Source organism: Dasypus novemcinctus, chromosome 14 (genome assembly GCF_030445035.2).
Source record: "Dasypus novemcinctus isolate mDasNov1 chromosome 14, mDasNov1.1.hap2, whole genome shotgun sequence".
Taxonomy (NCBI): Eukaryota; Metazoa; Chordata; class Mammalia; order Cingulata; family Dasypodidae; genus Dasypus; species Dasypus novemcinctus.
The window spans coordinates 65,497,020-65,515,808 of NC_080686.1; the positions used below are offsets into that span (position 1 = coordinate 65,497,020).

Here is an 18,789-nt window from a genome sequence, read left to right on the forward strand (position 1 = left end):
CCCCAAAAGCTGTGTTTGCTTAAGGAACCTGTCCAGTTTCAGAGTGAATGAAATCTCAACAGTAGTGTGGTTCTGGGAGTGGTTTTGTAACTCTAGGAGGGTCTCTGGAGACTGTAACTGTTTACAGTTCACATGGTAACCAAAAGACTATGACATACTTAGAGGGCAGTGAGGTCACAGAACACAAGCTTTAAAGTAAGTGAAGCATGTGGGCTTCATTTAATTTTAAAAGAAACTTCTGAGAAGAGCTTAGAACAATTTTTTTCCCTGGAGTGCCGATTCCCAAAGGTACTCACAGAACAATAAGGTGTGACTGTAATGGCTGCACTGAGTTGTCTTTTGGACAGCGTTAGAAGGGACATAAAGAAGGTGGACAGAGAACTAAGGCAATTGAGATGCATCGACGAACTTAGCACACGATGCCTGTGCGACTTATACATGCACCCATATTGCTGTTGTGACTTGCACCCATATCCGTACTGCCTGTGCTATTCAAAGAGATCACGCTCTTGTGGCCTGTGTGATCTCTATCCATGTTGCCTGTGTGATGTCAAGCTTTACTGTCTTCGACCATCCCTCAGAAGTTTGGAGAGGAAAGCCATTAGAGCCATAGAGGATGAAAAACGAGAGCTTGCCAAGTAAACTTACTTTCAGATTTTTATAGTTGGTATAAGTAGCCTTATAAGTTGGGATAAGGAAAAAATGTTTGACAATCAGTACGGGAACAAAATGAAAGGGTTCATGTTAATGACTGTGGTGACTCAGCAAAAAGTTAAGAAAAAAGGGCTAAATGGGTCCATGATGGGAATTGTAAGATTCTCAAAAGACAAGGTAATGACGTCGATCGGCAAGGCTGCTGGGGGCTTACAGCAGGAGTGCCAACATGATAAATAATTTGCCTTTAATGAGGCAAGGAAACAGGGGATGTCATTAAAAAGCTATTGGTAGCAGCGAGCTGAACATTTTTTCTGGTTATGAGTAAAGTGAATTGAGTGTATTTGGACTTACAGAAATGACTATAGGAAAAGTAATAATAATTGATCAAATCCTTAATGTTTTGCCAGAGGCTTTAAGAGCAGGGAAGAAATTGAACAATAGAAGCATTTCCTTGGTTTTGTAGGAAAACCTTTCTCCCATCCCCCAACTTTGAATTTCAAGACAAAGACTTGAAATTCATCTAGAGTTGTGTCTATTATATTGGCCTCCTTTCCAGCTCTCTTCAGGATTGTATGAATAAACCACAGAAATAAGAGCCATCACTTTCAGAAAAGATCTGAAAAGGTTTGAATTGAATCGGGTAATTAAAAAAAAACACTTTACAGTTTTTGGGTTTTGATTACATTTTCTTTATTGCCAGGAGAAAGTCTTTTTCTGCTGTTCTACATATCCCATTTAGGCTGTTTCCATTGATGAAAAAGATGGGACACATTGTAGTTCCCATGGTTAAATAAATTATGGTATACCCATACACTGGAATAATATGTAGATGTAACATTGGATGAAACATTTTACATATTGATGTATGGTTAAGTGAAAAAAGTACGGTGCAGAAAAATGGATTTAATATGCTATTTATCTTACAGGAGGAGCATAAATAGATAAGTAGATGAGATAGATACATAGATAGAGAGATAGAGTCCCTTGACAACAGTGACAGTGATGCTTTACTGGAAAGGACAATTGTCCAGGTCATCAGCCCCCAAAGGTCAGCAGTGAATCTGAACAGTCTGGGACAGGCTATCACCCATACATTTTTCTACACTATATTTGAACCAATTTTTATTTTAACTCATTAAGGTATCAAGTTACATAAATTGCTCACACCATGAAACAGAGATTCTTTTTTTAACACTTCATCCCAAATCCGGGTTTCTGGCAAGCAGGTCTGCACCGGCTCTCCCTGTGTTCTTGAATACATGAATATGCTTGATCCAAGTCTTTTGAGCCTTTGTCTCCTTGCAGCATCTCTCTTCCCAGACTCTCCAGGTGGGAATGCCTCTCTATTCTTCTTGCCTGGGCTCTCTACACCTTCTCCAGGAGACCCTCTTTTGAGAAGTGCAATACATACAACAGAAGCTGAATTGTAGTTTGTTTAAGAGGAAATGCTTTCTTTGGTTTGTGATACTTCTCCCGCAGTGCCCAGGGTTTTGCTGTTTTTTTCCGTGTCTGCAGCAGTATATGAAGCAGGTCTTTACACCAAGGCTACATCTCTTAACTGAAAGCTCCAAGTCCACTTTAGAAATGACCTCAGGCTTGCCCTCTGGGATCTCCTCCGGGAGTCACTTGTCTTCCATTCACACCATCTTGTGAGATCTTCCAACGGTCTATTTCTGACAGCTTGACATTTCACTACCCAGAAGGGCTTAGTGTCACCAGCAAACCTAAGTATCCAATTTTACTGAATATGGATGAAAACATTCAACTCTGATCCCAGCTCCAGTCCCAGAGGATTCCCACCGTTAGTATTTTTTCTTCCAGTCAAATGCCTTTTTTTCTTATCTCTAAGCCAGTTCTCCATCCATAACTAAATAGATCCTGAAATATCATGTTGATTTAATTTTTTTAAAACCGTCTTTGGTGTGAAACCTCCTTGCCCAAGGCTTGAGTTTAAATATCATATTTGCGTGGCCTTTTACCCCGTGAAAGAATGCTAATGGGTTTGTTAGGCAGAACACGTCCTTTTAGATGCCAGCTGTGCTGTTCAGAAGGTTCTTTACCCAAAGGGAAAGTAAGATTCCCTGGTCTGCAGCTGTCACAGCACCCCCTGGAGGTGTTTTTCTGCATGACAGATTGATCTGTCTCTGGATGCTCCTTTAATAACTGGTAAAGCCTTGGCTAACAATTTCTCAAATAGCCCCCCATAAATTTCTTGGGCATTTTTGAGTGTTATCTGCTCTCTCTCTCTCTCTCTCTCTCTCTGTGGTGTTTTTTTTGAGTGTGCATAGAAGGTCCAATCCATTTCTACTGTTTAATGAACAGCTATTTCCAAAGATACCTTGGCAATGGGGACTCGATTGTCTTCCATAACAGACACCAGGCTCCAGGTCCTCAGAGAATCTTTCCATTCCCTCCACTCTGACTCTTTGACCCAGAGGTCACCACTCAGCTAAGCTGTGGCAAGCCAGCAGAGAGGAAACCTTTGGGGCTTTATGACTGTGAAAGGTTGGTTTTCCCACTGAGAGGAGAGTTTCCTTACTTCCCTTGGCGCTCTGTTCCTGCAGAGATGGCATCAAGTTGCGCCCCTTGGCCCCTCTCATCATCATCTCTTCAAACTCACAGGTCTCAGAGCTGGGTCACCCTGTGGCTTCAGGGGAAGGAGCTGCTACCCATCTGGGCCAGACACATTTCTATCGTTTGGTTTGACTTGTTTTCAATGATACAGCTTCAGATGTAGGACAAGTCTGTATAAGGCAGAGCCTAGTACAGCCAACAAGAAAAGTGCTGGTAGAGAAGAATTTCCCTTTATTGACTGATAAATTATGTGACTTCATGGTCACTTAATTCTTGTAATAACCCTGCTGGGAGATATTATTTTGGTCCTCTTATAGATAATGAAACTGAGATTCATTCTGAGTCACTAGAAGGGGGCAGAGCTGAGATGTGAAGCCAGGTTTGCCTAAGTCTGGAATCCATGTGCTTAACACCAGGTCAGTGATTCTCAAAGTGTGGTCCCCGAAAGAGCAGCAGCAGCAATGCCTGGGAACTTGTTAGAAACACAATCTTGACCTCCAAAAACCCTGGGGATGCGACTCAGCCACCTGTGTTTTAACAAGCTGTCCAGGGGATTCAGATGTACCTGTACTATGCTATCCTGCCTAGTGGCAATTGCTCTTTTTCTATCAAATCAAAGGTCTGCCTGCTTTGAACATCATTTTCAAATTTGGGAGGGAGAGACATACCTGGAAAAGAAAAAAGATAGAAGAAAGAAGAGAATGGGAAAGATGGGTTGGAAAGGAGGAATGGGTCTTTGCAATGGATCTAAGGTTGGGAAGAGAAAGCAAAGTAGTCCAGGGATGGGGAAGCGGACTTGGCCCAAAGGATAGGTGTCCGCCTACCACATGGGAGGTCTGCGGTTCAAACCCTGGGCCTCCCTGACCCGTGTGGAGCTGGCCCATGCGCAGTGCTGATGTGTGCAAGGAGTGCCGTGCCACGTAGGGATGTCCCCTGCATAGGGGAGCCAGACGTGCAAGGAGTGCACCCCATAAGGAGAGCCGCCCAACGCAAAAGAAAGTACAGCCTGCCTAAGAATGGCGCCACACACACGGAGAGCTGACGCAGCAAGATGACGCAACAAAAACGAGACACAGATTCCGGGTGCTGCTGACAAGAATACAAGCAGACACAGAAGAACGCACAGTGAATGGCACAGAGAGCAGACATCAGGGGGCAGGGAAGGTGAAAGAAATTAAAAAAAAAAAAGAAAGTAGTCCATGGATGATTAGAGGAAGATCTGCCCCCCTTTGCTCCAGGGTATGGGATAGGCATTTTGGACATCTTCATTACTGTATTCAACCAGGCAGAATCGGATTTGTATTTTAGTGAAGATGGCTGACCAGAGGGCTCAGCAATGCTGAGGACGGTTTGTTTCACTTTCATGGGCTTAATTGTACATGCCGGTGAAATACAGCCTTAACAGTAAGCAGAAGGGGCAGCACGGGCCCCACCTGTCCTCTAGCTTGTTCTCAGCTTTCCAAAGAGGCTTTTACAAAGAATCAAAGGGATAAATTACCCTAAATTAACTGTGGGTAAACTTCACCCTCATGATAACAGAAGTGTAAAAGGCAATCTCTCTTTGCACAGTACCTCACACAGAGCCAGGAAAGTCCCTTGTGGGGTGATGGGTACATCAATAGGTGGGATATGAGCTGCAGTTTAGAGTTGAGTCTCATGAGTAAAATGTGACTCTCACAATTTCTCCTAAACCCACACAACCCTACTGATGACCCTAGACCTAGAAGCAAGAGAAAGAAGAAACATGACCTGGCCAAGACTTCCAAGGCAATTTCCCAAGACCCACATTTGTGGGGGCCCATGTGAAGCTGCTGCAGGGACAAAGGGGCAAAAGTGAATTAGGAATAGAGGACAAAGAGGGCAGCCAAGGGAATAAAATACATGAAATTGCATTCTGGAACTCAGGTTGCTAAGGGAAGCTCTTGAGATGAATCTGGGAGTCGACTTGGGCTTACGGATCTAGCCCCAGATACATCTCGAGGGCAGGAGGACTTTTCTGGAGGAATCGAGTGTGGCAGTAGCTCGGCCCCTAGCAATCCTGCTTGGTGTCCTGGGCCCTTCTTTGTGAGACCCTGCCCCATTTTTGTGGCAGGATCATACATTTCTCATCTTGTATGGGAAGATCTGAGATGAATGAAGAGCTTTGATTCTCAGCCCAAGCACACACCAAGAGAGATTCTTGGGAGATTCTTGAGAAAGCCAGGGGGTGCCTGTTCTGCTCTGAGCTTCACTTCTGGTCTTGGCTGTTTCTGCTTCAAGCTGGCGGTCCATCCAAAGAGGTCAGTGTCTAGAGTTGGGGCTGCTTCCTGCCGTTCTGGCAAGCTCCTCCCTGCTCACCCGGGGAGATAGATGTGCTTGTTTGCTTGCTTGCCACAGGAGATAAAGATTTTAAAGAAGGTCCAATTTGCTTCCTTTCTCCTTAGAATGGCCTACAGATGCCCTGCCACCTTCAGGTTCTTTGGGATGAAGACCGAAAATGAAGATAATACCCATATAATTCTCTGATTACACAATTTCTTTACACCTGTTTGCCTCGGTGTCTTCTAGAACTGAATTCTATTGGGGGTATTTTGTTAATAGCCCCCAAGTGTTTGGGCTTGTAGCCATCAGTGAAAGGTCTCATACTATTGTAAAATAAATCATGTTAGGGCTTATTGAGTGAATAATACAGATTAAGAGCATGTACAGCATGATTTTATAAAAACACACATAAAACTCTCTTGTGCACATACATACGTACACACGCAGGAAAGTCTAACAGCAAAATGTTAAGTGTTATTTGGGATTAGGGATTTTTTTAATAACCCATTTCTTTGCTTTTCTGTATTTTCTGAGTTTTCACACATTTAACTTTTATAACATATAACAAAAAGAAATGTGGAAATAAAATTTACTGAAAAAAAAGTAAGAACTGTTAAACCTCAAATCAAACCCACAAGCATAGAGTTCGAACTCCTCAAACTAGAAGATTCTGGAAATCCTACTCTAAAACTTCCTTTGGAGGCCAACTGATGCAGAAAGATTTGCCAGGAGTGTCTCTTGGAACCCAGTTACCTTTTTTTTCCCCCCCAAGGAATAAAAAGGCCATTAGGATGTCTTTGGAAGGATGAGGTAATAAGAAAGAAAAGGGATCTAGAGTAGGGCCAGAGCATGCAGAGCTAATACCAGGCTGCTCTATCTGATAGTTCACTCTGTCTGATAATTTAAATCATAACCTTGGCATTAAACATGACTGAATTTGAATCTAGGCTCTGCCAGTCACCATATTCACTATTTCTCCCATGTGTTAAATGATGGTAATTATGTCTACATCACAGGGTTATTGTGAAAATTAAATGAAATAATGCTTTTAACATGGTTAGCACTTTCCATGATGCATTGCAAGAAAAAAAAAAGACAAAACCATAACATCATCTATTGAATTTCACCATGTGCCAAGCACTATTCTAAATACTTTTCATATTAACTAGTTTAATCCTCAAAACATGAGGATGGGTTACTATTATTATCCCAGTTTTGCAGATGTGGGACCTGAAGCACAAAGAGGTTAGCTTACTCATCCCAGGTCATCTAGCTAATAAATGGGAGAGCCAAGGCATGAACCCAATGTCTGTTCCAGGGTCTGTACTTCTGGGCACTCCCTTTTACTACCTCTTGCTATATCATGAGTGGTCAGTCAGTGTGAGCTGCTGCTATTATTTTCTTGTACTAAGGATTCACATAGCAGGAAGGCTGAGGTGAAGCAAGGCAGCTCTGTAGGAACAAGGAGACCTGGGTTTGCTGCTGCAGGAGGTCAGATCTTGCTGTTCGGGCAATGGGTGGGTGGGTCACAGGTAGTGGTATGGAACAACCGGCTGAGGTGTAGGGAGAGAAAGCCCTAATTTGTAGAGTTTTCCAGTTTCCACGGTGTAAATGCTCCCACCAAGGTTGATTTCTAGCTATCAACCTGAGTTCACTGCAGGAAGAGTTGGGAAGAGATGCCGCAAGATGCAAGATGGTAGGAGCAGATCCAGCACCTCAGTGGCAGGTCATTGCATATCCGATCCCAGGGTCTCTAAGTTGACCGGATCCCTGCTGGAGCCAGCTTGTCCACACATTCCTGCCGTCACAGGAAGATGGAGGCAGCCAGCCCGTGGAAGCTGGCACAGCAGGGATTGGGGCTGGGGCACTCCTGTCGTGTAGATGGTTCGTGGAGCTTCCGGGCTGAGTCTGCGTGCCTGTGCAGTGGCAGCACCGGTCCTGGGGATCAGCAGCGCTGGGTTCTGAGACTGAAGGCTACCTTTGAAATGCACTGTGTAAAGGCTTTCTAGTCCTTGGATCCTACTTTTGTAAAATAAAGAAGCCCTAGGTGTCGATTATGATACGATAGTAGTAATAGCAGTAATAATGATAACGACAATAACTAAGCAGGACTTAGCATGTTAAGTAAAATGCATCATCTTATCTAGCCTTCCCAAGAGCCACGTGAAGTAGTATTAATATGACCTCCATTTAACTGCTAATGAAACTGAGTCACAGAGTGATTAAGGAACCTGTCCAAGGTTCCACAACCAATAAAAGAAAGATCCGGAAGATCACACACCCAACAGTTGTTAACAGAGGCTTACCTTGAAACAGTGAGATTTACAGGAGAGGATTCTTCCTTTTTACTTTATACGCTTTTGTAACATTTTCTTGTCACAATGAATATTGTTTAGCTTTGCTATTTAAAAAACAAGAGCTGGAAATATTGCTTCTCAAGCTGTGTGTGATTTCTGAAGTCTGAGCTTCTTCCTCACACCCTTTTCATTTCCTAAATTCCAGACTGAGAAGAACAACAAATAGAATTCTGGCCTCCTCTTGCTGCAGCAGTAACATTTTAGGATCAGTGAACGTGTGCGGCTTCGAGCCTGATCAAGTGAAAGTTCGGGTGAAGGACGGAAAAGTGTGCGTGTCAGCGGAGCGGGAGAACAGGTACGACTGCCTCGGATCGAAAAAGTACAGCTACATGAACATCTGCAAAGAGTTCAGCTTGCCGCCCTGTGTGGATGAGAAAGACGTCACGTACTCCTACGGGCTCGGCAGTTGCGTCAAGATCGAGTCTCCCTGTTACCCGTGTGCGTCCCCCTGTCTCCCTTGCAACCCCTGCAACCCGTGCAGCCCCTGCAACCCCTGTAGCCCCTGCAGCCCGTGCGACCCCTGTAACCCGTGCTACCCCTGCGGAAGCCGATTTTCCTGTAGGAAGATGATTTTGTAAAGCGTGTGAGTAGAAGCCAGCGATAGTCAAGCCAGGCAGCTCTTCCAGTGTTTCTCTTCCCCTTCCCATGTTCCATGTTGTTCAAGTACGTAGGAAGCTGAATACATAAGTGCAATCCAGCGGCTGTTGTGTCAGTCCTTTGGTTTAACCCACTACAGGAGCCCTGCCCAGTCAGTGCGCTTGTGAAAACTTAATGGGTGGGAATGGGAGCCCACGTCCTCTTCCATATTCCAGGAGATGGTTTTTGGTAGGCGTCCCTAGGTATTGCTTTTCCCAATGATCCGGGGAAATGGTCTAGCCATTGAAAGCTATGCAAACTATGAAAGCAGCAATGGAGACTAGTTAGGGTTGAAGGCAAGCACTTTTCCCAATGCTACTGCATTAGGAAACATGCAAGAGAGAAGGACTCCCCCAGCAAAATGCAGTTGGGGTTTGTATAGGGGCAATGATCAGAGTAGAAAAGTACTCAGGGAGCAAGTACACTGACAGAGGGTGGGATGGTCACATAGCTTGCCATTTTTCAACATTCCTGTGATTTTTGTGCTTGACCATGTCCAGTTCAGGGTAATTTTGCAACCTTCTACTCCACAGAATTTACTGCAATTAACTGCTTTTCTCAATTTCCTAAAACTGCTCTTAGGTACAGAAGGTCAAGACTCGTGAGTGGAACACTCAGCTTTCACAAGACGAGTATGTAGTTCACCTGAACATACCATGCATCCTTGTGAGATGACCAGGAGCCATTTTTTGATGGCTGGGACAGAAATAGTGTAAAGGGAGAACAGAATGGGAAAAATCAATGAGGATATTGCAAATTTCAAAGCTGACTGCTAGAGTCTAGGAACATAAAACCCTCAAGTCTGCACAGTTCGCCTCTCATCGGGCTCTGCTGTAAATAGGTTGAGGCAGGAGTTCCCAGTCTTGGCTGCTCATGGGACTCATTTGAGGAGCTTTAAAAATAGGGATGCCTGGCTATAATCTCCAGAGATTCTAAAGCAATACATTTGAGGTGCAACCTGGGCATCGAGGTTTTTAAAAGTTCTCCAGGTAATTCAAACCTGCAGCTAAGGTGGAGAACTTCTGCATGGGATCTTGAAGGTCTCCCAGTTTTCTCTTTAAAGGCTTCCTTCAAGTTCAAGATTGAGCAATATTATAGTGACAGCAGACAAATTTGGCTTTCAGTTGAGGAAATACAGGGGGTGATAAATATAGGAGTGGATTAAAATGCCATAGGGAATGAAGAAAATAAAATTGAACATTCAAAAATTTATTACTTAAGTTAACTAGGCATGAACAAATATGTCAGTGTGGACCCAATTGTAGCTTACCCTTACAAGTGGCATGCCATGTGTTGACTACATGTTCATAAATATTCCAGTTTCTAAGCCACACATTTCAAAAATTGATCAAATTAAAAACAAAATCACCCTTTGGTCAATGGACCCCACTGGAGTCTTGAGCACTCTGAACAAGTAGAAATCTCAGACCTCTGGAGGGCACCCGTGTAGGACACTTCTAGAACAGTTCATTCTTTTATGCGCCCACATACCCATCTATTAGTGCAGCAGTTCAGCCAGCCAGTAGGCCTACCAGCCAGCCATTTATCATTTTAAATGCCATGTACTATACTCTCAAAACAGGGCTAGAGAGGAAAACTACTTTTTCCACAGATGCCTCATATAGCAATTAAATTCAGGAAGTGATGCTTTGAGGCTGGGGGTAGGGGAGGGTGGGGGTGGTACTGGAGAATTTCAAAGATACTAAACTTACAAGAAAACTCATTTGAGCTAGGAGAGGCCAGAGGGCCTTCCAGACCAAACTTAGGCATTTCCATGGAATGCATTGTCGACATCACAACCTGGCAGGATGGCTCACAAAAGCCAGAGGCCCACCCCTCAGCTCAGAGCCTGGCTTGGGGTTGGTGGTCTGTCTTGGTCTCTCACTGCCCTTACAAGGAAACACTTGATATAAAGATAAGTATTTACTTATTGAGTACCTGTTCTGAGTGATGCACAGTGTGAGAAACTATTGTTAATGATAAGTACCTTTCTAGGAACTTCGCATAGGTAAAGACAAGACTAACACCCACGATACACTTGACAAACACTTGAAAGTATAGAATCAAGAACTAAATTGTAGAGTGTGGAAGTTAAGTACCGTCAGACATCAGAGAGCTGGGGTGTGGGATATGAAGGGAGCTGGACCTCAAGCAGAAGGCCGAGCTTTCCGTGGGCTTTGTCAGAATCCTTGAGGAAAGCCACATAGTCGGGGCTCATTCCATGGAAAGACTGGGTTCCTGAGGAGTGGACACTGGAAGTGGATATGAGGAAAAAGAAGAACCACTTGCTGTTTCAAAATGTTCCTTTGGCTGGGATGGTGAATCCCTGGCTCAGCCAGTCTGCTCTGGCTTTTAATGCACTTGCAGATCAGAGTCCAGCTATGGATACTCTACTCCAGTGACACGGGCGGGGAGATGGGAATGGGCAGAGCCAAGAAACTGACCCAGATCTGAACTAAAAGCCACTGAAAACAGAGGGAGGCATTGTTACTTCATCGTCTACCATGTGTGTCTTGGGGAATACTAAATGCATTCTAGAGCTGAAGAGCTGGTTACAAGTGGATTACACTTGTGGATTACAAGTTTCTTGGGTTTAGGATTGAGGGGAAGCCATACCCATATCCAATGACTGTTGAATATGATTTGGGCGATTTCTTTCAAAACTTGTAGAGTGAATTATTTTAAAAATATTAAAGATCTTGGGTTGACTTCTCTTCAGTCATTATAAAGTAATTTTATTTAACAAATTGTTCATATCCTGAGTACTGGGAGAATAAGTTTTTAATATTACCTTATTCCTACACAGAAATTCCCTCTTCTCTGTTTCACTGTTTCTCTCTCCCTCCCATACAAGGCTGTGAGTGTCACAGACTGGAAAAGTTAGGATGTTCTGATTTAACCTAAGACAGAGGACATGATGCTGAAAGTTATGGTAAAATTGATCCTGACACCAGAGGACTGTTGGTTTGTAAGAGAATGGGGGAGAGGGAGGGTGTTAGTTTGTGGGGCTCATGGCTTTTCTCCTAGCACAGTTCTCAACAGACTCCTGGTGAGGCATGTGAGCAGGGATGTAAGATGCACTTGCAGAAATGACCCTCAGGGAGTAGCTAGCTGCATCTGACGCTGAACCAGGAGCACTTTTTTCTTTCTTTCTTTTTTTAAATTGTTTTAGCACTTCTTTACAGTCTGGAGATGTATAGCAAGTATCGGATCCTATCTCTAAAGTTATAAAACGAAACAAGAATCCATCCATTGCTAGGCCCTCTGGATCACAATGAAGGTGCAGGATTTGAGAAGGCGTACAACTCGAGCACTCCCCTCCCTAGCCTACCCCCGACCTAGTTCCAGTGTTCGTCACACAAAGGTCAGCAAACCGGAGGATGTGTCACACCTCAAAATCTCGTCAACCTGGCCTTTGAGAGATGAGGAAGCCTGTGATTCCAGAGCCGTGGTGTGCTTCAGAGAATGTGTCACTAAGGAGGAGGTGCCAGATGTGGTGTTTGAAATCCAGAATTCCCTGTTCCTGAAGCAACTCTACCACTTAAAATCCCTTCACAATCTTTTTCTCTCCTTGCACAGTAGAGAGCACCCCATAAACATCACCCTGCACGATGGGGGTTACTTATGCTCTTAGAATATTAGGAAATGCCAGTCTAGGAGGTTCTGAAAGAAGATACCCCTACTCTTCAACTCAAACTTCAGTGAACACTATTTTCATACACCAAACTAAGGCAAACGGTCTGAAATGAGCTTTCCTCTGGTTTGTGGGGTTTTGGTTGTTTTTGTTTTCCATAAAACAGCAGCCATTTTATTACACTATGAATTCTGTAGGTCAGTAATTCAGGCAGGGCATGGCAGGATGCTTTGTCTCAGCTCCATAAAGTCGGGAGCCTCTGCTGGGAAGGCCCAAGCAGCTGCAGTCATCTGCAGGCTTATTCACTCACTCCTGTACCTGGACTGGGATGACTTGCAAGGTGAGTTTAGCTGAGACTGTCGTCTGGGTTTGTGATTTTAGATGAAGTTTTAAAATCGTTAGAAAATGTCATACTTTATTATACACATAAGGAAGCACTTTTATTAATAATACAACATAAATCCAGCAGTAAAACCATGTTTCCACAAATGGAACATCTGAAAGTAATACTGCTTTAGAAAATTCCAGTTGACTGTGGAAACAATTAGTCAAACACACTTAAATAAGCTTTGTTCACTGTGGGTTATTTTTCCCCATTATGGTTGTGGTTATTAAAACCATTATAACTGAAATGTATCAAGGCCCAGTGTTGGCTCCATAAATATAATGAACATAGACCCCAGCTCTCATATGCCTGACTCCTGATGGGAGCGTGTGGTCCTTGCCTGTTTCCTGGGTCTGACCAGGATCTGTTACAGATTGTTCAGGTGACACCTGAGCTAGCAACAGAAAAAGATACAATGACAACAACAAACAAGGGAGACAAGCTGCAACGCTTGGAGAACTGTGCAAAGGCGGCAGGATAGCATGAGGCCAGGACTTGGAGCAAAGCAACCAACTTGGAAGAGGAAGTTGGTAGTCTTAGGTCAGCAACTTAGCTTCCAGGATCATCGGTGCCAAATACTTTTCAGGCCTCAGGCCCCTTCATCCCAGGAAGGGGGTGGATACTAGAAAGGGAGACCCAAAGGGTTCATTGGTAGGAGAAACCTTCATTCATTCCTCACGTGAGCCCACGGGAAGATGTGCCCTGAGCTGTGCAGCCTGCAAGAAGCTGGCCAAGATGCTGCAACGGGCAAGACAAAATGCTTTTGAGGAGTGCACATGCCAGGGCGTGAGATAGACCCAGAAACTAAGTTATAATTCCACCCTACAAGGATTCCTGTGGAGAGAGAACCAGGCACTGAAGGCAGGCCGAGGCCAGAGCCACTAGCCACAGGCAGCTGGGGTGAATTCAGAGCCGGCCACGGTGCGGCTGGGTCTTGCACGAGTGCTTTCGGAGTCCTCTTCCCCCGTAAGGAATGAGTGAGGGGGATACCAAGGAAAGAACTTACTCCCCAGTTCTTGGATGACTTTACTTTCTCCTTCCGGATTTATATAAGCTGTTCTGAGAAGCCCTTTCATCCTTCCAACTTTCCTTTGCTTTTTCCTATTTTCTCCCCTTTGGGGACCCATCAGGAGCCAGGCAGGAAACACGAGGGCACACTCACCTGGGATTTTTGAAAGACTTTTTAATGAGGTGGCTCTTTACAGAGGTCTCAGCAGCGTCATGTCAGTGACTGGGGATGCTGATGCGTGCACAGCAACAGCCTCAGCGGCTATCACACCGGGCCTGCGAAGCAGGGGAAGAAATGGAGCTATTGGAGCCCGCTGGAAATTGGGAGCCCTGGACGAGGGTTGTTGACAGGACCTGTGGTTATAGCAAGAGGCAGCTGCTGCCAGATGGGCGACCTGGCAGGAAATGAGAGGAATAAACGCCCTCACATCTCTTTCCTCTCACTCTCCAATTCCCTGACAGTGCATCCCCATTGGCCAATTACAGTGAGAAACCAGAGGCCAAGGGGCCCCCGGCCAAGTGGTCAGTGCGGTGAGCTACCTAGCTCCAGAGCAGGCAGAGAAGAACTTGGAATGGAGTTTCCTGCCTCCCTCCTTCCTTTTCTTTCCTCTCTTCTTTCCTCCTCCCTTCCTCCTTACCTGCCTGCCTGCTTGCCCACAGTATACCAGGCCAGGCACTGAACAATTAGGGATTATCAAACCATACCTGGTCCCCAACTTTGTGGTGCTATGAACCTGGAGGGAAAAAAATATGGAGCCTACACATAAAGGGATACAGTCTTGAGTGGGCTCTGCTTTTTCCTCTCTGAAGTCAGACCACAGAGCACCCTCCTCCTGGAGCTACAGTACCCGGAGACCCCAAGAAATCTCTTAAGCAGATCCTAGAAAGCCCAGATAATAGGCCACCCAATTCAGAGGCAAATGCTGCACAGCTCCAAGTCACCAGCCCCGCCAGGCCTCTGTGGATTCTTCAGCATTTCTATCCTTTATGTGTAAACCTATACGTTCTGCCTTAATATATAATAGGGAGAAATTCAGGCAAACACTTTTTTTGGAGGAGGTACCAGGGATTGAACCCAGGCCCTCATACATGGGAAGCAGGTGCTCAACTGCTGAGCTACACCTGCACCCCAGGAGAACATTTTTTAACGTTGGGATGGAAGAAAATCTAAGCAAGACAGGAAATTCAGAAGCCATAAAAGAAAATACAGATTATATTCAATCATATTCCACCAAAAATTATAGGGTAAAAATCATAAACAAGGTCAAAGGAGAAATAATAGACTAGGAAGAAAACAATTTATATCCTTAATTGACAATTTGAAAAGCAAAGGACAAACAATTGAAAAATAGACAAGAAGAATGTTCATAGCAGCTTTATTCATAATCTCCAGAATCTGAAAGTAACCAAGATGTTCTTTGAAAGGCGAACGGATAAATAAACTGTGGTACGTCCTTACCATGGAACATTATTCTGTGATAAAAAGATATGAGCTATCAAGCCATTAAGAGACATGGATGGACACTCAATGCATATTGCTAAGTGAGAGAGGCTAATCTAAAAAAGCTGCACACTGTATGACTCCCATTTTATGACATTCTGGAAAATACAAAACTATAGAGACAGTAAAAAGATCATATATTGCCAGGGGTTTGGTGGGAGTGGGGAGGACTGCATAGGTGAAGCACAGGGGCTTTTATAGGGCAGTGAAACTATTCTGTATGATACTGTAACCATGGATACATCAAACTATGCCCTTGCCAAAATCCACAGAACTTCACAGCACAGAGTGAACCTTAATGTATACAAAGTTTTAAAAAAACTCATTTAGAAGTCTAGGACAGAATGCACACTGTGTTAAGAGAACTAATTTATAAAAATGTATTATGAGAAGCGGATGTGGCTCAAGGGGTAAGGCTTCCACCTACCATATGGGAGGACCTGGGTTTGATTTCTGGGGCCTCCTGGTGAAAAAGAAGAAGAGAGAGCATGTCCACATGGCAAGCGAGTGCCCGTGTGGTGAGCTGAGTGCCCACATGGTGAGTGCCCATGCGGTAAGCCAGTGCCCATGCAAGTGATTCATGCAGCAAGGTGACGACACAACAAAAGAGAGATAAAGGGGAGAGTCAAGGTGAGGCACAGCAGAATCCAGGAAAAGAGGTGGAGCTCCTAAGAGGGAAGCTCTCTCCACATCAGGGGTCCCCACGATCGAATCCTGAAGAATCCTAGAGGAGAAAACATAAGAAGAGAAGACCAAAAAGAGAAATATATACAGAAGATCACATAGCAAATGGATACAGATAGCAAAACCAGGAGTGCAGGGGGCGGGGGAGAGAAAGGGAGGAAATGAAATTTTTTTAAAAAGCATTATATGGGAGAGTGGATGTGGCTCAAGCAGTTTAGCTTTTGCCTCCCTCAGAGAGGTCCAGGTTTGGTTCCCCATGCCCCCTGAAAAAAACAAAAACTAACAGTAAGCAAAACAAATGAAAAATCAAACTCAGGGAAGCCAATGTGGCTCTGTGGTCAAGCACTGACTTCTCACATATGAGATCCCAAGTTCAATCCCCGGCCCCCAATACCTCAAAAAAAAAAAAAGTATTATATGAGAAGCGGACGTGGCTCAAGTGATTGAGATCCCACCTACCATATCGGAGGACCCGGGTTTGGTTTCCAGTGCCTCCTAAAGATAGCAAGTTGGCGCGATGGGCAGGTGCAGTGAACTGATGCAACACAGTGACGTAATAAGAGACACAGAAGGAAGAACAATGAGACACAACAAAGCAGGAAAAGGAGGTGGCTCCAGTGATTAGGCACTTCCCTCCCACATGGGAGGTCCCGGTTCAGTTCCCAGTGCCTCCTAAAAAAATAAGACCAGCACACAACAAACAGACACAGCAAATGCAAGCAATGAGGGGGTGGGGTGAAATAAATAAATCTTTTTAAAAAATGTATTATATAACCTCACCATGGGAGATGGGTGGGAAAGCTGCTGACCTAAGAAACTTTGGAAATGTGTGGAGTCTAAGACCAATGGCAAAAGGAACTGGTGATCAGCACGTTGCTTTAGTTGATAAAGTTGTTTCCCCTGAGTTGTGAGTTAACAATTCTGACCCTGTTCTACATGTACACTGAGATTGAAAGATAAAGTATGGATGGCAGATGGTAGGACTCAGGTTCTTCATTTTTGGAGTAGAAGTTTACAGATAAGCAAGGGAGGCTAGAATCATCTATGTGGTAATAGATTAGAGTTGGAGACTTCAAGATTAAATCACGCTTACCTTAATACAGACACAAATGATTATATATAGAAATATTTATAGATAGGTGTATACACATGGGTTAGTATACACATGTATTATTTCCTTGCTCTGTCAACTGAAAGAGCGTAGAAACAATGACACCCCAGAAGCAAAAACATACATAGTGCCCACATCTTTGTTTCTAACACTATTCTCCAATAAAAGGAACCAGGGCCCTTGGAGAAATGACTGATTCTAAGACTGAAGCAGAAAATATACAAGATGAATATGGAGCATCTCGATATGCCAGAAAGAAAGGAGGTGCTCAAAAAATCCTAAAACCCAGATTGACTGGGGTATGTCAAAGGGACACAGGAGTCAACTAAAAGAGCTCCCAAAAGTCAAAGCTGGAAAAATTTGAGCAACAGAATGAATAGGAGTAGTTGGAATTTTAAACAAAAGTAAAAATTATCTATATGAATCCATACTGATAAATGAATGATTGAATAAATAAATAAATGAAGGGAAAGAGCCAAATCTCTTTGTCCAAATAACTTATGTAGATAAAAACTAAGGCAATCTGAATAAAATATGGACTTCTGTTAATAATGTATCAATTTAGCTTTATTAATTGTGACAAACATGTTGTATGAATGTAAGATATTAATAATAGAGGAACTGAGTTGGGGTACATGGGAGCTCTCTGTACTATCTTCATGATTTTTCTGTAAATCTACAGCTGATCCAAAAAATAAAGTTATTTTAAAATATTAAAATGAAATAAAATGGAAAAAATGGGCAAGACATGCAGGCAGTTCATAGAAGAGGAAATAAAAGTGGTCAATAGCCAGAAAAAAACTCAACCCTTGTGGTCTCGAGATAAATAGAAATTAAAATAACAGCATACTGTTTTTTACACATCAAATTAACAAAAATTATAAAGAACAATAATATTTGTTCCTGCCTGGGAGGAGGTTTTGCAGTAGAGAGTCATACTCATTTCTTGCTGATGAGAGGGCAAATTACTAAAACTTTTGAAAAAGAATCTGGCATCATCTACTAAAAATGCAACTATCTTTGGACCCTGCATCTCACTCAGGGAACTCTTTCAGAAACAGAGACTTGGTGCATACAAATAAAATTTTGAAGCATTATTTGAAGTGAAAATTGGAAATCCACCGGAATAACTTTCAATAAAGGAACAGCTGAATCAATCGGTTTACCCAGCCTGTGGAATATCTGCTTTACTAATCAAATTAGTGGATGAGATCTCTACGGATTGATCTGGAGGGATTCCATACTATGTTAAGAGAAAAAAGTTGCAGATCGATGTGTGTGATACTGGTTTTGTACAACAACCACAGCAACACAAAAACGTCTAGATTTGTGTATGTAAGATTGGGCATAACTGAAAGTTCTGAGGACTCTTTTGATATTGTTACCCAATGGGGGTTATTGGAGGAGAGTGGGCTGAACCATCACCTTTTCTCTTATACTTCTCTGTCTTGCTTGTAACACAGCACAAGCATATATTACCTTCTAATTTTTAAAAAATAGCAGATAAAAGTTAAATGAAAAGATTCAGTAGGAAGAAGAGATGTGATGTGGGGGCATTTTCAGGACTTGGAGTTGTCCTGGGTGGTGCTGCAGGGACAGTTACTGGACATTGTATGTCCTCCCATGGCCCACCGGGTGGACTTGGGGAGAGTGTAAACTATAATGTGGACTATTGACCATGTGGTGCAGCGGTGCTCAGAGATGTATTCACCACGTGCAATGAATGTCCCATGATGATGGAGAGGTTGTTGTTATGGGAGGAGTGGGGTGATGGGAGCAGGGAGGTATATGGGGACCTCGTATTTTTTGAATGTAACATTAAAAAAAAAAAGACAAATTTAAAAAATAAAATAAAAGCAGCAAGGGAAAAAAAAAAAAGATTCATTGGTCATGTGGTATGCAGAATAACAGTCTCCCAAAGATGTCCACAACCTAATCCCC

At 43.5% G+C, this 18,789-nt stretch overlaps 1 protein-coding gene across 1 annotated transcript; it reads left to right on the forward strand.

Annotated features, from left to right (window-relative positions):
• Nucleotides 1-209: 209 nt before the first annotated feature.
• ODF1 (outer dense fiber of sperm tails 1) lies at nucleotides 210-8,586 on the forward strand. The gene is made up of 2 exons (XM_004476403.3): nucleotides 210-638; nucleotides 8,035-8,586. Exons 1-2 carry the CDS (start codon nucleotides 319-321, stop codon nucleotides 8,465-8,467), a joined length of 753 nt encoding a protein of 250 aa, XP_004476460.2. The 5' UTR covers nucleotides 210-318; the 3' UTR covers nucleotides 8,468-8,586.
• The last annotated feature ends 10,203 nt before the right edge of the window (nucleotides 8,587-18,789 follow it).